Source organism: Panthera leo, chromosome D1, assembly GCF_018350215.1.
Source record: "Panthera leo isolate Ple1 chromosome D1, P.leo_Ple1_pat1.1, whole genome shotgun sequence".
NCBI classification, from domain to species: Eukaryota; Metazoa; Chordata; class Mammalia; order Carnivora; family Felidae; genus Panthera; species Panthera leo.
In genome coordinates, this window is record NC_056688.1 from 73468963 (window position 1) to 73493296 (window position 24334).

General features: G+C 50.3%; 1 protein-coding gene across 5 annotated transcripts in view; it reads right to left on the reverse strand.

The window, feature by feature from the left end:
- ABCC8 (ATP binding cassette subfamily C member 8) overlaps positions 1 to 24334 on the reverse strand; it is a 76767-nt gene that overhangs the window by 6422 nt on the left and 46011 nt on the right. For 3 of the 5 annotated variants that reach the window (XM_042906405.1, XM_042906403.1, XM_042906400.1), the window contains exons 17-29: positions 17173 to 17202; positions 15345 to 15380; positions 14542 to 14640; positions 13381 to 13465; positions 12646 to 12726; positions 10631 to 10768; positions 9049 to 9174; positions 8044 to 8143; positions 7570 to 7811; positions 7312 to 7478; positions 5936 to 6005; positions 5278 to 5435; positions 3404 to 3496 (exon numbers count right to left, since the gene is read on the reverse strand). In XM_042906405.1, coding sequence (XP_042762339.1) covers positions 3404 to 3496; positions 5278 to 5435; positions 5936 to 6005; positions 7312 to 7478; positions 7570 to 7811; positions 8044 to 8143; positions 9049 to 9174; positions 10631 to 10768; positions 12646 to 12726; positions 13381 to 13465; positions 14542 to 14640; positions 15345 to 15380; positions 17173 to 17202 — 1425 coding nt within the window. Of the gene's footprint in view, positions 1 to 3403; positions 3497 to 5277; positions 5436 to 5935; positions 6006 to 7311; positions 7479 to 7569; positions 7812 to 8043; positions 8144 to 9048; positions 9175 to 10630; positions 10769 to 12645; positions 12727 to 13380; positions 13466 to 14541; positions 14641 to 15344; positions 15381 to 17172; positions 17206 to 24334 lie in introns of all 5 variants that reach the window. The other 2 variants (XM_042906404.1, XM_042906401.1) reach the window with 1 other exon arrangement.

The following is a 24334-nucleotide window of genomic DNA, read 5'->3' on the forward strand; positions in this document are numbered from 1 at the left end:
CTGTTTGTTTCATAATCTTTGCTCATATATTCATTTCTCTAGTCACTTATCTCCCTCATGAGACTAAACTCCATGAGACTGGAGCCCATGGCTGTTTTGTTCACCAGTGCATCCTCAGCACCTGTCACTGTCAATAAATACTTGTTGAATGAATGCATGGAACCTTCCCTGACCCTCTAAGGTAAATGGGATCTCTCTGTACAAGGAACTCTGGAGGTTTCTTCCCTGCCTTTGCACCCTCATCAATTTCTCCTTGCGTTACTTCAAATAGACCTGCTTCTTCTCTCTGACCAGCCTGGGCTCCTGGTCTCACTCTTCTTGACCGCCCCCTCAAACTTGGCTGGCCTGGCCAGGCCCAGAGGAGGGAGCGGAGCATTTGTTTAATGATGAGCCAAGGAAGGAATGGAAGCTGTCTTAGCACTGGTTTCAAGGAAACAACTGAGGAGACTCAGAGGGACTCAAAACAAGTCTTACTGGGCATTTGCTTTTCACTCCTGGAAGGTATTTGTTCAGCTTTGATTATTTCTGGGTAGAGGGGCCATGCCCGAACTGTGTGTCTGAGGAGGGCAAAGTGAGTCTCTGAGGTGTGAGAGAGCGTGTGATTGCACAGCCACGGGTGGCCGTGTGGGGGTGGGTGATGCGGCTGAGGCAAATGTGCAACCCCACGTCTGAAGGGTGTGACTGAGTGCGCACCAAGGGTGTCTGTGTGTGTGCATGCGCGCGCGTGTGTGTGTGAGACGGGAGGGCCTGAGGGGTGGGTGTGCGTGAGGGTGTGTGGGAGATGCAGCTTGTGGGACAGGTGTGTGGCGGTGTGAGGAATGTGGAAGGAGGTCCAGCTCGGGGCCACGCACACCCACGTTGGCTTCTGAGCGTTCTTACTCACTGGCTGGGTGTCAGGACCGAGATTCAGTTTCCTCATGAGTAAAACGGGGACAGTAATGGCTCCTGCCTAGACTGAAACAACGTCTGAGCCCAACACTGAGTCCAGGGCTGGGAACTCTTGAAGATTTTTTTGGGGAAAAAGCAAGCTTTTTTCTCCTAGAGAAACCAGAAGGTCCAACAGGCCTGGGTTCCAAGCCTGGCACTGGCTTTCAACCATGTGTGTGGCCTCAGGTGGGTTACTCAGCCTCATCTGTTGAACGTGGCTGCTCGTATCCATGTCCTCGGGCTCTGGAGAGGATGAAATACAATAATCCACACACAGCACTTAGCACAGTGCCTGGCGTGTGCTGAGCGCACAATCAATAAATGCTAGTTAGCTCTCAACAGGGCAGGCTGCTGGGCAAAAGCCAATGAATTGACCACATCCAGGGATGACTACAAAGCCCTTCATTCAAATGTAAAACTCACCCGCTGTGTCAGTGGAGGGTGTGGGGGGCTTCACTGGGCAGTAGTTCCTCTGCCGGAGGGTAGGCTGGGTCTGAAGCTGGTTGCTGGATCCACTCAGATCCTACTGAGGGGGTCTGGCCTCTTGAGGAAAGCCACAATCTATCTGCCCCTGGCCCAGCCCAAAGGCCTCCAGGACACCATGTGTAAGGGGAACGTTGCTAAGACTGAGAAGAGGCCAGGTCCAGGGGTGTTGAGGGCCTTGGAAGTCAAGGGAACTGGGGAGATGCAGGCTAGAGACGGGAAGGGGGCTCAGAGGAGACCTTAGAGTCACGCCAGGTTTCAAGGGGCTTCTTTGTGGAAGACGTCACGGGCTTGTAAAGGGGCACAGGATGTCCAGGAAGCAGAGCCAAGGCCAGGGCAGAGCTCTGCTTTGCTTTCCTTTACTCAGACAAGATCCCGCAGATGACCTGTCACTGGCCCCAGATGCCCCAGGGAGTGAGGGGGGGCTGCAGTGCTGTACCCGGGGCCTGGACATGTCTCCTAGGGCTTTGGGGCTTAGAGGGAGGAGATACAAGCCACTCTGATTCTCTTGGCTGGTCCTTGAGCCCTAGGGTTACTCCTGGACATGGGACTTGGTGTTGCATGGTTATTGTCACACCCTGCACAGCTGTGCCATCCTAAAAATAACCTGGAATCGCTCTCCAGGTGAGGCTGAGAGACCAGAGTCCAAGTCTCTGAGTTAGGGGTCTTTGGCCTGTCTGCCTGGAGGAGAGATGCCCTAATACATCAGGCAGAGGCTGGAACAGGGAGCAATAGCCCCCTCCCCTCCCCAGGCAGCCCCAGACACTCCTGTCCAGCCCAACACCATGATTGGGGATGTAGAGGAGGGGCACTGAAGTTTTGGGGGGAATTCCTCCAGCTTGGTGAACTTTTATCTACCCTTTGATGCTAGCTCCAATGACTTCTCCTCTATGAAGCCTTCCATGACTGCCTCCCTTCTCTGTCCCCACAGCCTGTGTTCCCCTTTCTTTCAGAGTACCTGCCACATGGGTTTCTCCTGGCTTGAACTTTGTAAAACAGCCTGTACTGTGTTTAAAAAACCACTGTGGGGGCGCCTGGGTGGCTCAGTTGGTTAAGCATCTGACTCCGGCTTAGGTCACGGTCTTGTGGTTCGTGAGTTCGAGCCCTGCATTGGGATCTGTGCTGGCAGCTCAGAGCCTGGAGCCTGCTTCGGATTCTGAGTCCCCCTCTCTCTACCCCTCCACCACTTGTGCTCTCTCTCTCTCAAAAATAAATAAACATAAAAAAAAAAAAGCCATTGTGATTTGTGAATACCAACATACTCCTCATGGGTGCCAGGAAATTCTAGGTCATCCAGTATACAGATCTTGATACTTGTGGGCAAGGTAATGGTGGTCAAAACGCATCTAAATTTAATTGTTTATATTGATAATCCTGGATTGTAAATGCCTTCAGGGCAGGGACTCATCTGACTCATGTCTGTCTTTTTAGTGCCTGGCATGGGTTTTAGCTCAGTAAATGTTTATTGAATGAATGAGTAGGTTCAAATCTGGGCTTCATGGGACCTCACACAGAATGGTTATATAACATCTCTGAACCTCAATATCCTTATCTGGGAAATGGGAATAATCATGCTACCTGCCTTGGATTGCAGTGCAGAATGAATGAGATTGGCATGTAAAGTATTTGGCATAGTGTTTGAGTCACTGAAGGTTCTCAAAAGACAGCCTCAGGGCCGGCCCACATGATGTAAAAATCTTTAATAGCATTGCTATGCGAGGATATGTCCCAGCCTTGTTTCTTTTCATACCCTGCCTTAGTTCACAGAGGCTCTGGACTTGGCTGCAGGGCTGAGATTTTCCTCTCTGGATCATACAGTGGAGCCTACTGGACCTAACCCCTCTGGTGGACGTCATCTGGGCCTTGGGGCCTGAGGAGGGCTTGGGAGACGTGTGTCCTGGGCCTTCCTAGGCCAAGCCCTGAGAACTAAATCACAGGACCTGCGGCCCTGGCCCCACCCGCACCCACCCCCACCTCGGGGTACATCTGGTACCTGAAGGCCCGGATGGTGGTGAGGCCTTCCACGGTTTCAGCGAAGTGGGACAGCAGGGGGAGCTGGGTGGTGTCATCTAGCTGCTGCAGGTCCCTGTGCAGGGGAGAGGAGCAGAACGGTTAAGAGGGCAGGCTCCCGGCTCAGCCTGGGTCTGAATCCTAGCTCCACCCCCAACCACTGCTTGGGCAAATGGCTTCACCTCTTCAGATCTCAGTGTCTCACCTGTAAAGAGGGAAGATAACGGTACCACCCCAGCAAGCTGTTGTGGAAAACGCTTGAACAGCATGCCGGTGCAGCTACTGTCATCCAGGGCATCATCCACCTTGCACGGTCCCTGCCCCGCTGCACAGCCTCACTCTCCGTGCGGTGAGGCTGGTCAGGCACTGTCGGTTCCCTTTCACAGGTGAACAACTTGAACCTTGAGACGGCTCATGAAAGGAACTGAAAGACCTAACTCAAAGCTTTCCATCCCTTCCCAGGAACCACAATAGGTTTTGGCACAACACAGGCCAGTATCTAAAAAGCTCCTTGAGGGGGAAAGGCCAGAGGTTTCCAAGGCAACAGAATCGCTCCTGCTCCTCACCACTGCACCTTTTCAAGCACATTACTGCCAGGGAGGCCAGCTTGGGACGCAGGAAGCAGCTTTCCTGGACAGACTGTCCCCAAGGCAGAGTGGATGTCAGGGGAACAGGGTGGTTTCTCTGGCAGAAGAAAGGAACTTTGTAAAACAGCTTGTACAGTGTTTAAAAAGCCACTGTGACTTGTGAATACCAATATGCTCCTCATGGGTGCCAGGGGATTCTAGGTCATCCAGTACACAGATCTTGATTCTGGTGGGCAAGGTGATTGTGGTCAAAATGTGTCTAAATTTAATCGTTTTTATTGATAATCAGTATTTTGACTCCAGTTACTAATCAACTATGTGCACTTGGGCAAGGTGCTTAACCTTTTTGGCTACAACCTGCAGTAAGATATGCATTTTATATCACAAGTCAGTGTGTGTGTGTGAACACGCGTGTGTGCGTGAACACACACATGTACACACACGCACATGTACACACACACACCCCATGTGACCCCAACAAAGGTTTTATGAAGCAAAACTTACTGCTACTGTGTGCATATGGTTTGATAGTATCTGTTCAGTTTCATTTTTTAAAAATGCTGGCTGTGATCTATGATATTGATTTCATGACCCACGGACAGGTTGTAATTGGCAGTTTGATAAACCCTGGTCCAGAGATTTTTTTCAAAATTTTTGTAAAATTATTGAACCTAAGAGTTTAACAGAATCACTCCCAGAAAGAACTTCTAGAGCATCTTCTTAGAAAATGTTGAGTAGGAAAAAAAGGCTGTGTGGCTCCAAGGTTCCTGAGGGAGAATACGATCAATGTGAAAGGCTTCCTCAAGTCAAGGCTTCCACGTCAAGGCTCTGGACCCCACGAGCTGGGAGGTATGGTTGCCATAACACCCCTCCCATCAGGTGCCCCCATGATTTCGTGCATCAGCAATCAGCCTGGTCACTGGACTCATAGAACCCTCCTGAGAATCATTTTGGCAAAATGAATGAAGGGCATAAACATGTGTATACATCCTGACCTAGCAATTCCATTTCTGACCATATCTTTTAAGGCAATATTTGAAATATTAATGGCGATGTGTGTGTGTGTGTGTGTGTGTGTGTGTGTATGTGCTGAGAGATGGTTACATCAGGATAGTGGGAGATGAATCTATTTCCTTCATTTCTATTTTCCTTTTCAGGGGGATAGGACTCTACTACTTTTTGATGATTACTCTAATAAGAGTACCAAACTGCCTATTGCAAAGCACCTCCCATCCCTCATTCCCCTGAGGCTGACAAAGACTGCCATCACCTGGATGCCACCCGGAAGTACTTCTGGATGAAGTAGCACACCACGGCCAGGGGCAAGAGGGCCACGAGGAACACAGGCGTGACATAGGAGATGACAGCCACGGCTGAGACACAGAGCAGGGTGGAGCGGCTCAGGCACTCTAGCGTGGATGGGATGTGCTGACGGAGGGGAGGGTGAGAGAGGGAGGTGAGTTTTGGTGTTTCTCTTCAGTGCGTTACCTGCCGCCATGTTTTTCTCTCTCACATTATTACAGGCACACGTCTCATATCTCCAGCTACACTGTAGGCTCCCTGAGAACAGGAATCAGGACTTTGTTTCCTCACCATCTAGTACGATGGCAAATAAAGAACACAAACTGAATTGAAATGAATATTCTTCACAGAATCAGTCACCTTGGTTCAGAATATGCTGGAACCTTACTGAAGTGAGCCAGAGGGTATTGGATGGAAGCCAAAGGGATGTGGTTTCCCTCAGCCTTATCATGAAGATCTCACAGGGGAAGCATCTCACAGAGGCAGCATTATAATCAGATTGGGGACCCTGCTTCCTCCCCCAGGGCTCTGATCACCAGATCTGGGGAAGCCACCACCAGAGAGGAAAAGCTCCTAGGGGTCTGGCCTCTCTCTGAACTGGGGAAATGGGTCACAGTCCTGTGTACCTGGTCAATGGTGTTACAGTCAGCTGAAAATCTATTCAGGATGCTTCCAAGGGGCGTGGTCTCAAAAAACCTAAGAGGCAACCAGAAGAAGTTACTCATTCGTTTATTGATTTTCTTCCTGTTTATCGAGTGAGGGTAGTGATTTCTTTCATTCCGGTGTCTCTGGAGTCATCCCTGGGTCTGGTTTTCTAGGGGCGGTTGCCTTTGCAAGTCTGTAGATATCTGGTCTGCGTTCCTGAGAATTTCTGCAACTGCCCACAGGGGTGCTGGCCCCTCACTAACCTCTCTGGCTCTCAAGCCCATGTATGACAATTGCCACCTTCCTCAGCTCTTGCTCAGCCTGACTCACTCAGCAACTATCCTGGGGACAAATAGTCTTCTCCAGAGGGATGATGTGTCAGGGGGAACAGGGCCCTGTGGACAGTCTGTCAGCTGGCTGACCCTGCAAGGCTACTCTGCCTGTCATCACTCTGGCTGTGACCCAGAATCAGCCCAACCCCAACCAGAGGATTTCAGAAGCACAGATCTGGGACAAATAGGGGGTAAGTAAACTTTGAGGTCATGTCTGTGGACCACAGGGAGCTCACAAGACCGAAAAGTAAAAAGTGTAGTCAGACGGTGAGTCTGGCACTGACTGGGGCTCAGATAACCTGTTTGCCTGTTGTGCTTTAAGACTGAGTCAGCCCTGGGGCACCTGGGCGGCTTAGGTCATGATCTTGCAGTTTGTGAGTTCGAGACCCGCGTCGGGCTCTGTGCTAACAGCTCAGAGCCTGAAGCCTGTTTTGGATTCTGTGTCTCCCCCTCTCTCTACCCCTCCCCTGCTCACGCTCTGTGTCTCTCTGTCTCTTAATAATAAATAAACGTTAAAAAAAATTTAAAAAAAGGACTGAGTCACTCAGTCTATTGGGCAGTGACCACTTTAAAACTCTTTCCCACCAAGCAGACTTTGGGGTTTTTATCCAGCCCATCACAGGGGATGAAAACATGTCCCCATGTCCCCAGTGTCAGAACCTGCAGGTTGGCTGAGAGTATAGGGGGAGAGCTGAATCTGTGGGTGGAGATGGGTAGATGACATCTGTCTAGGGAAGGGAACTTCACATCTATGCAGAGCCTGCAGACTCTCACTTTGAAGGGCTGTTGTGACAATTAGATGAGCTAATCATATAAAATGCCTAGCACCAGGTGTGGCTGAATAAATGCTGGTTTTCCTCTGCTTTCTGCTCTGAGGAGGGCACTTTTACACACACTGTCTCCTTGAGTCACCCCCAGCAACCTGTGACAGAGGTTGCATATCCCCATCTAATAGATGGGAGAACTGAGGCCAGGAGAACAGTGACTTGCCCACAGCCCCAGCATGGTTGGGGGGAGCAGGGTACCTCATGGGAGCCAGGATGATCCGGTTCAGCAGGCTGCGGTGCAACCTTTTGGCCACCTTCAGCCCGGTCCATTCTACGGTGACAGATGTGACAAGGCACAGCACAATGCCCAGGCTGCAGAGCACCGTGAACACCATGGCATAGACAGTCTGGTCGAGGGAGCACTCCTGGGCCGGGCAGAGAATGAGGCGGGGTCCCGGGGGTGTCCATGGCTCAGCCCTCTCCCCCCAGCCCCTGCCCTGGGGCTGCCGGCCACACCTGGCTGAGGGAGCAGTTCCTGGCTGCTGGGCTCAGGGTCAGGGCACTGTCGGTCCACTTGGCCAGCCAGTAGTCAATGGCCACCAAGACCATGTGCTTGAGCAGCTGGGAGAAGACCAGCAGCGACAGGAGCAGGATGCCGGCGGATGACAGATACTTGGCACAGGCTCGCCACGGGATCTTGGCACGCTGGTGAAGCACTGAAGACAGGTTGTCCTCCTCCTCACTCTCAGCTGCCTCCTCTGCAGGCCACAAGAACCCACCCTGTGGCTTCACATTTCACATCCCTCTGAGGGCGAACCGGTGGGGGGGGCATGTTATCCCCACTTACAGATGGGAAAACTGAGGCACACCAAGGGAGAAGGATTTGATGAAGGTCACACTATCTCACCACCCCAGAACCCCAAACCCTAGTCTCCCCACGGTCAGTCAGACCTCAGGCCAGGATTTCATTCCTAGTCCCACTGTCTGTACCTTCCTCCTCTTCCTCATCTTGCAGGAGGCCGTCTCTTGAGGACATGGCCCGGGGCAGACCCTGAGGTGGCTCAGTGGCTTTTCTCTCCATGACAGTCTCCTGAAAGACAGGTGGGGCCTGGCCAATGTCCTCAGAATGTGCGGAGGGGAAAGGGAGGGAGGGGGACAGCCACCCCTGGCCGTGACCAGTGTCAGGTTTCCAGGTTGCCCCACCTGGGGGAGGGTCCAGATGGACATGAGTCTTGGCAGAATTTACTCGTCCTGTTTATCAGCTTAAAATACCCCGATATTCCTGTGGGAGACCATCTCTCCCCTATTCTTAGTCTCCATGACTCAGGTGGGCTGATCATTCTCCCTGGCTCTATAGGTGGGCATGAGACCCAGGACTGGCCAATATCACACTCCACATCCCTGGCCACAGTGATTTATTCAGGGTGGGCACATGACCAAAGTGGACAAAGGAGAGTCAGTTCAGGGACTTCTGCTGAACTATTGTGGAAGAGGCACTCTCTAATTGGCAGAGGTGTGGAGCTGGGAGAATTTAAGCCTACGGCTGCTGATAGCTCTCTCTGCTGCCACAAGAATGGAGCCAGTCTGAGGGGAGCATAGCCAAGGAGGGAGAGAAACAGGTTCCTGATGACATTCTTTAACTACCTGGATCCAGCTTCACCTGAAGCCGACACTTTTTAGTTTCATGAGCCGAAAAATCCTTAACTCCTCCCTCTTTTTCTTTGCTTAGCCAGTTTGAGTTGATTCTCTGAAGCTTTATCACTACATGGTTTCTGATTATTTGAGGATAAGTGGAAGGTGTCCACCTGATTCTGCCTTGAGTAGCTGGCACAGGTACTGGCTCTCCTCGGGCAGGAGGAAGTTCATGCTCAGCTCCCACATCTGTCCTTTGGGGGGTTTCCTAGGCCAATGAGGGCAGGAAGGCCTTTATGTGTTCAGATTGTACCAGAACCTTCTCCTCAGAGGGTGGCTGCCTGGCCCTTAGGACATACTCACCTTCTCCAGCTCTTGGTCCTGCCGGTTCATGAGGGTCTTCCAGTGCTCAAAGAGCTGGCACTCAGACCTCTGGAAGTCCTTGAGCGTGCCCTCCCTCTGGATGGTGCCATCCTTCATCGCAATGATCTGGAAAGGAAGACACAGACCCGGCCCAGGGGCTGAATAGAAAAGGGGAGTGGCGGTCACACCCCTACCTTGCTAAGGAGTCTGAGGTGGACATGTACACACCCTCTCCCCCACCACAACTGGCCACTGGCTTTCCCACTGCAGTGAGCTGGTAGTGATAACCTGTCCCCACCAACACACTCCCAAGATTGAGAGATTGGTACTTCTGGGGGGTAATTCTCAGTGGTTGCCCCATGGTTGCTAAGAGGGTTTGCAGAACAAATTAGCTCCTGGTCCAGGTGTCTGATTCCTTGCAAGGATTCCATCCGTGGCTGCCGTTTTCCCACACTTAACAGCCAATTGTACGCTACCTTTAGCTCCTCCTAATGGCAGGTCTGGTGGGTTCCACCGGGGGTTGACAAAGCACCTATTGGTCTAAGTGTGTGTGGCCATGCCCCTTTAAAATCGATAAAACTGATTTCATTTGAAACACTCAATGTTTCACACTCATGGGCACTCTGCATTAATTCAGAAACCCACCTCTGTTCTCTTACCCCTACCGAGCCCATGCTGGGGTGTAGGGAGCGATGCCTGGGAGTCCTGTTCACTGACACTTCAAGGGACCAGGCAGGTCTGTGACAGCCTTCTTTGGACTAAAGATTGTCCTGAACTGCCTTGCCAAGGTCACCCTGGAAACTTAGACACAGACCTTCTGCACCTGTTTTAATAGTTTTTTTTTTTTTAATCCGGATTTTTTTTTTCTTTTTTCATAGTAGAGGATTTCACCACATGCAGAAGGAAGACCTAGGGCCATATAGCACAGTCGGAAGATCAAGGAGGCCCTTAATTTTCAAGGGCAAATTTTGCCTCAGGAGTCAGGCAAGGTCCAGATTTTAAAAGTCACATGATTTCCACCTTAAATGTTAAATGCTTTCCAATGAATTGAAAAGTAACTGTTATCTACAGATTGAGGAGTATGGAAATGTGGTCAATGTGGGGTTTCACCAAGTCGCATTCTAATATTGAAGCTTCTGCGACTACCTGTATTGTTTGTTTCCATATTTCCATCTGATTCTGACTTGAATTCGTCCGACCTTCTGTGGGTCAGAGGGTGGACGGGAAGATGGCTTTCCCATCCAAATAGGCAGTCCCAAGGCCAGGGGGATGAGTCATCAACCCGGGCCATAAACAGAGGATAGGAATCGAGTGTCTGCTTCTTTCTGAGACTTCTTGGTGCCAGCCTTGCATGTACCACAGGGGCCCCAGGTGAGGATGGGAATGTCTGCAGCTGTAGGTGATGTGAAACCCTTGGCCTGTGCAGAGTCTACCCAGCCTGCAGGAAGCCATTCAGTGTGGATCTCTTCTGCTTTGTGGCCCTCAGCAATGGCTACTGAGACACTGAGTGACTCCTTTGAAGATGTTCTACTGCTTCTCCCACCTCAGCCCTCCACAGCTTGATCTCCTTGTGGCCTCTCACCCAGTCTGCATGTGGCAGGTACTGTAGCTTGTGGGTCACTAGGACCACTGTCCTCTTGTCATCCTGGAGCAGCTCAAGGATCCCGGCCTGCATCAGGTGGTCACTCAGATGGACATCCAGAGCTGAGAAGGGGTCATCCTGGGCAGACGGGAGAAGGTGGGGGCAAATGTGGGCAGAGGGGGTAACAGTGAGTATAAAAACCTTCAGAGTTGTACCAGCTCTGGTCTAGGGACTGACACTAGTTAGCTGAATGTCCTTGGATAATATACTTCACCTCTCTGGGCTTTAGATGCCTCATCTTAAAATGAGGCAGTTATGAGTTATATGGCTCTCAATTTAATCACATACACTTCCTGACTCTTGAACATTCAATAGCTCCCCACTGCCTACCAAGTCTGAATTCCTTAGCACGGTGATCTAGGCCCGTTGTTACTTGCTCAGTCTGTCTTTCTGGTCTCACTTGTCTGTCCTGTCCAATCTCCCTGTACTCCAGGATTCCAGAGAACTTGCCATTCCAGGTTTTTACCTATGCTGTTTCCTCTGCCGGAAGCACCATTTTGTCTCTTGTCTGCCTGGTGAACTCCTACTCATCCTTCAGTGCTCCATCCTAGCTCTTCCTGTGTCCTCTCTTGATTCCATGCCTAATCCTCCCTCCTCTCAATTCTAGTTGTGATAACTATTTGTCTACTCCTGTGAGGCCCCCAGGAACTGATACGCCTTGTGCCTGTGCCAGGTACAGAGTAGGAGCTTAATACACATTTGCTGAAATAATCTAAAATATCCACTTGACTTCTTTCTAACAAGGTTGTTTAAAGCTCATATAAGATCATGAATAAGCTAGGGGCACCTGGGTGGCTCAGTCGGTTAAGCGAATGACTTTGGGTCAGGTCATGATCTCACCACTCATGAGTTCAAGCCCTGTGTCAGGCTCTGTGTTGACAGCTCAGAGCCTGGATCCTGCTTCGGATTCTGTGTCTCCTCCTCTCTGCCCCTTCCCTGATTGTGTGCTCTCTCTCTCTCTTTCTCAAAAATAAACATTAAAAAAAAAGATCATGAATAAGCTAGTACTTTGCAAAGTGCTATGTTGGATGGTAACAAAGACTATGAACCTTTACATTTGAAGTGTGTTTATTGGAGAGCTTTTACGTGTGTTGGGAACAGGGGGAGCGCATAAAGCCGGATCAGAGACCTGGTTCCTTCTTCTGACTCCCTACCCAAATGGCCTTCCTCTTTTCTTCTGTTTACCTGACTCACTCTTCCAGAAAGCTCTCCCTGATTATTCTAGCCCTCATAGTTGTCTCCCTGGACAAGCCTCCTCCTAGACTGTGCTGCACAGTTTGGCTTTCAACTGGGCCGTGGCTCTTGAGTGTGGGTGAGCTCTATCTCCTAGTCAGATTCTAAATCTTTGAGGCCAAGGCCTGGCCCTCAGAATTCTTCAGTATCAACTAAGGCACCTCACACAGAACTTGGCATGAAATAGGGCAGGCACAGCTAATTAGTTTATCTCACGTTTGATTGCTAGTGACTACTCGGAGTGGGGTGGTGACAAGGATTCTGAGGCCAGGTTAAGTCTCTGTGGGAAACTTATCTAGTTAATGTGGGGTCCCACAGAACTGCATTCATTGATGATACTGAATTTTCTATTACCACTGCTGTGATCAATTAGCAATGTCTGCTCGGAACACGGGATTGGAAGTGACAGCATACTTTCCATGTATCTACCGTTATTGTAGTGGGGCTAAGTGTTGATAGGTTGAGGCTGTCCTACAGGGAGGCAGCCTGTAATTACTACTTGTCTTCCCTCATGGCTACTGCAGAGTTCCATGTGAAGTCCACAGTGGGTCATTTGCACTACCCTTACCTCAGTTTCCCCATCAATGATTAAGTAATATCTCTGGCAGGAGAGGCTTACTCCTGGAAAGGGAGCTTGTTGGGTGGTGTTGTGTGGGTTTGTGTACAGGCGGTGAGCCAGGGAGGCAGCCAGAGACAAGGGAGATACCAGCTAATGCACTCACCAAGAAGACAACGTTGGTGTGCTGGTACAGGGCTCGGGCCACACTGATTCGCTGGCGTTGACCACCAGATAGGTTGATGCCCTGTGACCAAAGGAGAGGAAACGTTATGCTCTCATAGCCCTTCAGGAAAGACCGTCCTGGCCCTTACTTGCCTGTGAGCTCTTTGGGATAGCGGCCTGGCTCTACCCGTCGCTTTGTCCCTCCTCACCTTGAAGAGAGGAGGAACTTGTACATATTTACTGAATGCATTCAGAGGTGGGGAGCATGATCCCCATGACTCTGAAGATTCATCAAGTAGGTGTTAGAGACCATCTGACCAGTGACAACCAAGACAGAGGAAGTAGGGATTTCAATCATACATGAGGAGGGCTATCATGGGAGAATCTTATTTGTCTAAGCTTATGGAGGAGGGGTCCCATCTGGAGAGTGTACATGAAGGATATAACCCTAGGCCTAGCACAGTGTCATGTGGGCCCCGAGTATAGACGTGGGGCATGAATAAATCTCCAGCCTAGGGAGGCACTAAGTGGCAAAGCTGTCAAGGACAACCAGCAGCCCAAGGTTCAAGATCATTTTGTCCCCACTGCAGGCAGCTTTTCCACCTTTACCCTCTTATTTTCCAGTCACCTCCTCTCCCTGAGAATGAGCTCAGAGCATGCTGGTGGTGATAGGTGGGGATCAGGGAAGCTTGAGGGCCCCAGCCTTGGAAAAACCCCCATAGAGGCTGCTACTAACCCGTTCCCCAATCTGAGTCTGGTCTCCATGGGGCAGGATGTCGATGTCCGGCTGCAGGGAGCAGGCTTCGATGACCATTTTGTACCTGGAGTGGTTGGGGGTGGGGACGGACACAGCTGATCGGCCTGGCCAGAGCTGGGCCTGAGCACTGACAGAGAATCATTAGCTTCTGGGCAGCTGTGCTCAGGGTGAGCATTGGCTTTAATGGCCTTCTGCCTGGGTGCAAGCAAACACCATGTGAGCTTGAAAAGAGCTGAGGGCAGCACCTCACAGAGTCTTGGGGCCAGTTAAATATTTGAAGGATGAAATTGGATAGTAGTAAATACGCCACGTAAATGACAAGAGGGGGCCCATGGCCCTTGTGCAGTTGGAGAAGCTCCAGCCAGAGCCCACACTTGGGGCACTGCCAGGAAAAATCACTGCTGGTTGGTTTAGGCAGTAATGATGATGGCTGATCAAATATTTGCCCAGCCTGCTCCTCTCATACTTCCCTGGTCAGCTCTTAGCTGGTGCCAGCCAGGGTGCATGGAGGCATCAGAGTGTCTTGGTGACATGTAATTGGGTGTCAGGCAGCCTTGGATTTGAGACCCATTTCTGTCATTCGTTGGGTGGCCTCGGGCAGGTTACCTAACCTTTCTGAGCCTTGGGGGCGATAATGATAGTAGCTGCCTACTGGGGTTGTTGTGAGCATTAGGGGAAATCAAGCATATAAAGAGCGTGACGCTGCACCTCGCACCTAAGAGCTCAATAGATGGTAGCAATTATTATTATCATTGGAGGGAAAATAATACATCAGTTGCAGAGCGAGGGTAGGGAATAATGGAAAGCTGGGTCAGTCTTGCCATTAGCCTCAAGAGAAGGCCATCGGAGCTTCCACACAACATCCCTCCCCCCGCACGCTCCCCTCCCTCCTTGCCTTCATACATACAGGAGTTGGATTGCCCTGATGCCCAGGCACATCTGGATCATTTCCAGATGGGCCATATGGAACAGGCTGGGATTCAGATAAGCGTCTTGGAGAGCAGGATGGCTGGTTGTGGGTGATCGATGGAGGGGCAGGGCAGCTGGCTAGGGCTTGGGCACTGGGGAGGGCTGGCTAATGCTGCCCTTGACCAATTTCTCCCCTCCCCCGCAGCCCACCTCCCACCAAGAGGCTTCTACCGTTGTTTGTTGAAGGGACTCTCAAAGGTGATATTCTCCTCCACAGTGGCATTTAGCAGCCATGGTTTCTGAGAAGCATACGCCACGGGGCCTCTCTTCCTGGAACAAAGCAGGCAGGAGTAGGGGAGGCATTCTTGGGGGCTCATTCTCAGAGGCAGTTGTCAAGCAGATGGTATAGACTGGGGAGGGGCACTTGGCAGAAGCCAGCTTCGTGTGGCCCCTGGTGGCCTCTCTTTCCCCAGGGCCAGAGGCAGGCTTGGGTGCCCGGGTCTTAGCAGACCAGGGCGGGGGGTGGGGGGTGGACAGGACCTCAACCCTGCCCTGCCCTGCATACAGCCTGTCCCACCCCTGCAGTCTATTCTTCCTGAGTCTCTACCCAGAGCTGGGAGGAGCCTGAAGTGTGACCAAACCAAGTAAACACTTGACCCCTAATTTCCTTCTTCCCCGAGTGGCCCTCAAATCACTTGATTTTGATGTTAGCAGATAACTCTCCAAGTGGAACTTTTTAAAAAAGCAGAACCAAGGAAACCACATGTAGTGTGATACAGGTTTTGAAGACCCCCCCAAAAAAGGGGGGGTATGACCACCAGATAAAAGTGATCTGGTGTGAAGGGAGCCGCTTGATGCACAGAAGCAGCAGTGGCTTCTGAACCATCTGATGGAGCACAGGGCCCTCCTGGGCCTCTTCCCTACAGCAGAGCTGGGACGTGTGGGGCTGCCCTCAAGAGTTCTGTGGCTCCCTTGGGCCTGAGAGCCCCTCTGAGGAAGTCTGCCCACGGGGCAGGTGCTCTAGGTCACAGTACCTCACATCCGAGTAGGCCACCGTCTCCCGCTCTGGGCTGCAGCAGGGAAGAAAAGACACAGTTTCAGGGCTCACGTGTGTGGACCAACTTCTTCACAGACCTTTGAACTCCCTCAAACCCGGCATGAGTGTGTCTGTTTGCCCCTGTGACCAGGGGTGCAGCCACATGCTGCACGGAGGGGTGTAGAGTGGGGAGCGGCCATCCTGGGGGAGCCTCCTCTGCCCGACACGGTGTAGCGTCCCCAGTGTGTGTGTGTGTGCGGGGGTGTGCGGAGGGCCCCAGGCCCCAGTTGAGAGGGAGAATGAGGGAAAGGCAGCATTGGTGTAATCTTGTGTGTTGGGGGGAATTCTGTGTCAGAGGACTATGAAAGCCAACATGTGGCTCCTCCAGACCCAGCCTCTGCATCGGGGCTCAAATGCACAGACTCGGGTCTCAGGCAGACATGGCTGCAAAAACAGCCGAGGCCGGGAGGGCTGTCTGGCAGGAGCCAGGCCAGGCCCGCAGCTTGTGCGTGGGAACCTAAGGCCCATGGAACTCTCGGGGTGGCAGCCAGAGGGCCCAGAAGGGCTCCAGGCATGAATTGAAGCCTCATGTGGCCCTGTCAGAAGAGTGGAATCTGGGGTATCTGCTGGGAGAGATGTGTCAGCTGCAGTGACCGCATGCCCTGGATGGCCAGGAACAGCTCTAATGTCAGCTATTCTGTACCGCTGTTCTCATCCACACGGTCATACTTGTCACATACCGTGAGCTCTGCCTTTTGGCTCAAGAACCATGGTTACTATGGCGAGAGAGGCTGGGCCTGTCATCACACCCTGGCACTTAGGGACAAGGTGGGAGAAAGGGCAAAGAAAACATGGGGAAGTGAAACATTCTGGTATTAGAGGGAAGGCCAGTAATTATGAAACTACTTAGGGGTATTTACAAAGTTGAGTCACCCTTCCCAGCCCTGACTTCATACCACCTCCAGTGTGTTTTGAATGTTCTTGGGAGATGTGAGGTTCGGGAAGGTTTTCAGTGTCTCAGAGCCTCATTAATCTAGTTCACTTGGATGTTTTAGACTGAACACTGAACATAAAGCAATAAGGCCAAATTTCCTCTCTGGCCTGGGGAAGATCTACCTCCTCTCTTTACAGCCCTGTTTCTCAACTTTTTTTTTTTTTCAGGATCATCCCCTAGGGACTTTTTATCCACATCCCCCGCCCCCCCCCCCGCCAATTGTCCTTTCCTTAGTGTATTTCTTTTCCAATTCAGTGGTTTTTAGTATACTCACAAGGTTGTACAGCCATCACCACTAATTCCACAACATTTTTATCACCCTCCCCAAATAAATCCTGTACCATTAGCAGTTACTTCCTTTCTTCTTTCCCACCAACCCATGGCAAGCAGTAAACTACTTTTTGACTATGCACCATGATTGATTGATTGATTGATTGATTGATTTAAAGTAGGCTCCATGCCCAGTGTGGGGCTTGAACTCACAACCTTGAGATCAAGACTTGTGCATTCCACTGACTGAGCCCTGAGCCAGCCAGGTGCCCTACCCACCATGAAGTTTTTAAACCACAGATATATTGTATATCTGTTTATATATTATAAGGCCCTTTGAAGAGCCACAGACTGGAACGTCTAAGTTTTTTTTTTTTCTCTAAGAACCAGATTTTGCCGTCTTTGAGAAAGCATGCCTTGTTACAAGGCTCTGTGCCGATGAAATCATGTAGGCTGCGCACCCTGCCGTCCACACTCAGTATCCCAACCCCACAAGCCCTCCCAGCCCCCCAGCCCCTTCCCTTCGTTGGGACCCACTTCCAACCCAGTTCCAAGGCTATACCTGGGGTCCTCTCCCGTCTCATCAGGAAGGCTGCTGGGGTACAAATGGGAAAAATCAACACCAGTTACTTCTCACTCCATTGCCTTTCTCTCCATCACAAAGGTCTTTGGAGAGAGAGATCTTCACAATCCCCACCCCTCCCACCCCTCCCCAGTGTCCCCAAGTGGCTTCCTTAGGGACACAAACCTCTCTTCTCAATCACTGCCCCTCCCACAGCACCTAGATGAGCACCTCCAAATAGCAAGAGCTAAATCTGTGCCCCTGACTCAGAGTAGCGGTGAGGCTGGCTGGGTGTCACGATGGTTTAACACGGAGGAAAACTAAAGCTCAGGGAGGGAAAGTGACTTTGCCAAGGTCAGAATCATTTTATAAACTGTAGATTGGGACCCAATCATTGGGTCTAAAGTAAGTGAACTGTGACCGCACTTAAAAAAAAAAAAAGTGTGCCCAGCATGTGGTTAACATGTGTGTTTTCTTGGGATTTTCCCCCCTTATCTATCAATGCATGAATGTAGTGGACTGTGATGTAGAGTGGATTATAGTAAAAAAAATTATGAAAAGCACTGAGTGAGGCGACTTGAATTTTGTGGCCAACTTTGCCAGCACTCTTTTCTGTTCCAGACTACCACTCAACCTTCCACAAGTAGCCCTCTGCCAATAAAGTGTGTGCTTCTGACATGCACATTTGGGGAAAAATAATCCACTCTGTTTTCGTACAGATCTGACTTTAGGCATACTAAAACCAGCTAACATTTGTTGAACTTTCATAAGCACTGTGATAAGTATCGTAATAGTATCTTCTTTCTTAAAGCTTAAAATAATCATACGAAAGAGGTTTATTTTGACTGTCTCCACTTTACAAAGAAAGTGAGGGTCAGAAAGGCTAAGTAAGTTGCCCAAAGCCACACAGCCAGCAAATAGCAGAGAAAATAGATTTATCTGACTCTAAAGCTTTATGCTCTTAATGACCACGTTACACCACTCCACTGTGATTTGTCAGGAATACCGGGATGGAAAAAAACAGAGGCAGCAAGGAACCTGATGAATTCCTTTCTGTCCCTTGCTGAGGAGCAGAACTGAGAGGAGATCCTGATGGATACGTGGTTACAGGTCCCCTCAGATTCTGTTCTCTGATCTTTGTGGTCTCATTTTGTTCTCTCAACCCAACCTAACCTTGGGTTTCCCAACCATCAGATTGCTGGACTTTCTGGACAGCTGGTAACATGAGACAGATAAAAAAACCAAAGCTTACAAATGCCAACTCTGCGGCCGAGGCCCAGATAAGCTTATCTCTGGAGTCTTCCTGCCTTGATTGCTTCCAGAGTTGCAAAGACTGTTATTTATCTGGAAGAAAGTGCATCTGTGGCCTCCCTGAGGACCCCAGTGCCCGGTCCTAACTCATTTTGTATCATTGTCTGGGTTGCTCAATTAGCCCTTATAATGGACTACCTTACTCTCTAATCAGCTCCTGTGTAAGTCTTTTATCCCCAGTGGGACTTTAAGGCAGGAAGAGCATTTTTTCCAACCCCTACATTGCTTAGCACATGACAGACCTGTAATAAAGGGAGGCTGTTAACTGACATCTTAATCATTTGGGAAGAAGGGAGGGAGGGAGACTAGCACTCAGTGGGGGCTGTCCTCATGCCAGGCACAGTGTGAAGTTGTTTGTATTTGCCATGTCATCCGCAGGACAATACTTTAAAGAGGTGTTACTGTCCCCTTTTTACAGATGGGAAAACTGAGCCTCAGCGTTTGCATAATGTGCCCCATGTTACAGTTAGGAAGGGAGAAAGCTGGGGTGTGGATCCAGGTTCATCTCTACCTTTTTACAGTGTAGCCCCAGCCTCCCTAGAACGAACCTCCCCAAGGCTTTGTGTGTAGATGTTTCCATCTGAAAAGTATAAAATGGTACATGTGGTGTGCACTTTCTCTCATTGATTACTGGGGTCTTAAATGTGTGGGGGTCATTCCATCCCTCCTCTGCCTGTACCTTTGAAACCAGGCACTGAGCTGAAAGGACAATTCTCCCCAGTTCTCCAACCCCACGTCCTTCCCTCCAACCAGCTAGGTGCTGGGCAGGTGTGTGCACACCAAGCTGAAATCAAGGCACAGAGCCCGCCCTCATAGGGCTCATATTCTGGTAGAGGGAATCAGACAGGTACAGAAGTCAGAAAGTCATGAGGGCCAGAAAAAGAAGTAGGAGCAAGAAAGTATTATATAAATTTTGGGGAAAAGGACCCACAAACGCATATGCAAATACTTAGAAAGAAGATTGGAAACTTCTAGGTAATGGGATATTAGATGGTTTTTAACTTCTTTATACTTGTGTATCTTTTCTAATTTATGGACAATCTTCTGGAATGGGAGAACAAGGTAAATTTTAAATACAGTTTGGAGGAGAAGAAATGTGAGAAAGTGAGGAAAGGCTCCAAGAAGTCAGAGTTGAGCAGAACTCTCAAGGGTGGGGGGGGGGGGATGACAGAGTGCAGACAGAAGGAGGGAATTCTAGGTGGGAGGAAGAGGCAGGAACTGTGGGCAGAGAACTGGAAAAAAAATATGGGCTCCGAAGTTCATATCTGAGGAGCCTCTCTACTCACTGGTTGTGAAATCTTCCGCAAGTCCCTTTCCTTAGGGGAGCCTCTGTTTCCTTGTGTATAAAATTGGGGTCATGGCACAAACCTCAGTGACACTGGGAGAACATATTATAAAAACAGCTCATAGCCGATTGGAGGGAAGGACGTGGGGTTGGAGACCTGGAGGGATCATCCTTGGTCCCAGAGATGCACACAGAGGAGAAATTGAACAGCTCACCACTCATTTAAGACACCAGCAACCAATAAAAAGGGAAGAGGTGGGAAGGGGTTGGAAGAGGAAATTAGAATTTGGGGTCCCCATGGTCCCTTCATCTTGCCCCTGACAAGCTGTCTTGAAACGTTACCTTTTACCACAGAGCCTTTTCCAATTAATGTCATTGGGTCCTAATGCCGAGTCTCTGAGAGAGGAAAGGGTTTTTCTCATTGTCCGGATGAGGAAACTAAAACTCAGAGAGGTAAAATAACCTGCCCGAGGCCACACAGCAAGTGAGTGGCAGATTCAGGACTACAAAAAAGACCAAGTCTGGCTCATCACCTCCATGCAGGGCCCCTTGTCTTGCCTGCTTACCATACTGCCACACCTGCCTCCTCCAGGAAACCTGGGGTTACCTGAGCACCTTACCCCTATTCCCCAAAGGCTTCAAGATCTACATGGGCAGATTGGACCACAAGGTAGTCATGAAAGGAGACTGTTTCTCATCTCCTGGGGAATCAAGGGTCTCAGGAAGCAGCCTTCATACCAACCACCACAAGGCGACAGCATTCTGAGGCTGGCCCAGGGCAAGCAAGGCCCAGGCCTCCTGAGTGGGCACAGACAGAGATAATAAATGGTTCAAGCAGAAACCTCAGCAGGTGGTGAGAGCAGAGGCAACAGGGAGCTCCAGGGAGGCTGATTTGTAGTTGCTCATCAGGAAGTGGAACCCTCTTCCCTACCCCAGTGCTTTCTCTGGGGCCCTGCTTCTTGCTGGCTCCCTGGGGACATTTAAAATCATTCTACCGTGGTCATTAATGGCCCTATTCCTTATTTCTAGGGAAAGAATTTCACTTGAGTGTATCTACTAATATTAGCTTTTCATAAGAATGTTTTCTTCTTAGATATTAAGGAGAGAGTTTGCAAATTCCCAGGTTGATAGTGCATTGAAGCAGAGAGCCAGGCACTGGCGGGTGACTGTTACTAAAGTGGAGGTTTGGGAACCACGTGGTTCTCCCTGAGACCAGGGGCTGGGGGCTGATGTGCCGGATATGCCCAGGGCTGCTGCAGTAAATCTCCAGCCCAGAATGCAGGACCTCACCCGATGGACCCTGTACGCCCACACCAGGGCTCTGTCTACATGCCTCTGTCCACCTGGCACTGGTGAGCTCCCCGGGGGTAGGTCTTCTCCTTTGTAACTTGCACAGAAAAGTTCACAAAAGGCACATGCTTTGCTGGGCACTTGGAGTACAACACGGAATTCTTCAGTCCTGTCCTCAAGGAGCTCAGTGTCATGGGAGAGACAGGCACACCAGCAGGTAATCATAATGCATTGTGAGACATGCGCTAATAGGATTCCTACTTCCCTTTTTTGCTGTTGTTTTTGTTTTCAAATTTTTATTTAAATTCTAGTTAGTTACCATACAGTGCAATATTGGTTCCAGGAGGAGAATTTAGTGATCCTCACTTACATACAACACCCAGCGATCATCATTAACAAGTGCACTCCTTAATACCCATCACTCATCTAGCCCATCCCCCACCCACCTCCATCCATCAAGCCTCAGTTTGTTCTCTAAGAGTCTCTTATAGTTTGTTTCTCTCTCCCCCTCCCCCCCCCATACTCATTTGTTTTGTTTCTTAAATTCCACATCTGAGTGGGGATTCCCATTTTCCAAATGTTGGTGGGGAATTGGGTGGTGGAATTCTGAGTCAGGAGAACAGCCTGGGTCTAGGTATGTGGTAGGAGGAAGATGTAAAGACACATTTATGATGGCAGTCTCTTGGATGTCATAAATTGTTCCAGGTTGTGTGTTCATTTAACAAATGAATGCATTTAGCAAAGGCACTGTGGATACAGAGAGACAAATAACATATGGTTTCTGTGCCCAAGGAGCTCACTGCCATCTCTCCTGGGCGACAGGCTGGAGTGCAATTCAAGAACAACAGGGGGATTTAGAACCTGGCATAGAAGTACATTTTCAAACAATAATATTTATAATAATATTTATAGGGCACTTACTACACGCTAGGTTAAGCCTCACATCAACCCCATGGGAATAAGGGAAAACTGGTATAGAAAGGTCATGGAATTTCCCGAAACACAGAGCCCAGACTTGAACTCATGAAGCCTGCCTCCAGAGCTTTTTGCTTTTATCTGCCTAGCCATATTTCTCATTTGTTCATTGAAAGGACAAATGAATGGCTATAGAAACCAATCTCTCCAGAGCATTCTCCATTCTGCACTTCCTAATCCCCCAGCTCCCTGACTTGTGCCTCCTGAACTCCTTCTGGCTGCCTGGTCACCCGGCCTTGGCCGTGGCGTGGATGAAAACATCAGAGCGGCCTGGCATCGCCCTGGCCTCTGGCTGCAGACAGACAGACTTATGGGAGAGGCTGCCAGGTTAAACATTATTTTGCTCATTATTTTGCTCTTGGCTCACTTTGCAAGTGCATCACCCCCATGCGACCTGGGCCCAGGGTCTGAGGCATGGAGCTCCTGTGTGTAAGAAAAGGGTCCCTCAGCACACAGTCCCCACACTTAACCAACACATTGCCCAGGATAGCTGAGCCGGACAGAACTTGTACATGTCCAGGATTTTGAGAGGCACATGGCAGATGAAGACAACTGAGTCATGTCTGTCCAGACTCCTCCTAGCCACTATAATGAGCTCCTAACTGGTCTCCCTTTCTCCAGTACCCCCCCACCCCTTTCTTTTATCACCAGCATAATTCTTATACAGCCTTCAGGCTATATCTTACTTCCTGGACCTGGTATATAGGGGTGTCTGACCTGAGCCCAGCCCACCTCTTTAGTCTTGTCTTCTGCCACTGCGTGCGCAGGTACCCGTCCCCCCCCCCCCCCCCCCCCCCCCCGTGCTCCAGGTACCAGAACCATGTTCTTTCACATCAGCAAGCCTTTGCCCATGGCGATACCCCTGCCTGGAACACCTTCCTCTCCTACCCCTGCCTTTTCCATCTGATGAAACCACACTCATCCTTCAAGGCTCAAACACCACATCCACATGACCCTTCTCTCCTTGGCCACAGAGGCCCATGTTGTTCCTCTATGCTTGATCATATGGCACTGATCTCCTTCCCCTCCCATAAAAGCAGGGGCCATGTCTTAATCATCTTTGCATTTCTGTCGCTGTGCCCAGTGTCTGGCACCCAGCAGATGTTCAGTAAACAGGGGATGAGTGAATACATCAAGGTGGAGAGATTGGAGCCCGAGTTGAGTTGTGAACAAAGACTCACAACTTCCGAGGGTTGGCTGCAGGCTACCGGGATGTGCTTCGCTATGCTTGAGAGGGAAGCTGCACCGTGGGGGAGGGCAAAATGGAGGAGTGAGAACCTCTTCATCATCACTCCTACCCCTAGACTTGAACTGAGCCGGGAGGTGGCGCCATGAGGACAGAGCTGTGAGCACCTGGGTGGTGGCTCCACTGAGGAGGTAGGTGTCATGGCCGTAGGGACTGCTGGCCTTTGGACTGTCAGGCTAATTATTTGTTCACATGCTCTTGAACCCCTTCTCTCTCAGCACTCAGTGGAAAGCTCATGTGCTTGAGCACCTAGGTGCAAATCCCACTTCTGCCATTTGAGAGCTGGGTGGCCTTGGGTAAAACTTGCTTCACCTCAATCTCCTTATCTGTTAAGTGGGGTGAATGATGCCTACCTCACAGAGCTTGGTGAAGACTGACTGAGACAATGAAGTAAATAAAGTGCCTTGCACATAAGAGCTGCTTAATGTTAGCTGTTCTAGAAAGGCCCCTTGTATCCCTTGGGCTGGGGCAGAGGTTTCCAAAGACAGAGGTGGCAGCAGTCAGACCCTGAGGGTTGGCCAAGCTTGGAGAAGAGGTGGGGGCCAAGGCAGGGCAGGGCTGCACCTCTGCCAAGCATGCCTAGCGCTTCTGCAGAGGACAAACAGGTGTTGATGCTGGTGTGGGGACACCTGAGCATGGGGGATGGGGGAAGAGGTAAAGAAAGTGGGGAACGGGACCAGACCCAGTGGGGGATTGACTCATGCTGAGTGGGACACAGACCCAGGAAACCAGGGCAACCCCAATGTCTGGGTTCTGTAATCCCATCTTCCCTTCACAAAGACACACTGTCAGCCAATAAGCAAGGGCTCCTCCCTTCAGAGCCCTAAGGGCCAATTGGTACAAGAGGCTGACAAAGTGACCTCAAACCCCAATGCCTGACCTTGCCAGTCAGGCTGTGTTGAGAACTCCCCCAATAAGATGGGGAATGGAGGCAGAGACCCCTCTGCCCCAAACACACCACAATCCCTGGTGGAGTTAAGATTCCAGAGACAGAGGTCACAGGAACAAATCCCAAAGGGTTTGTCTACCAGCCCATAGCATCACTGAGGAGGGAA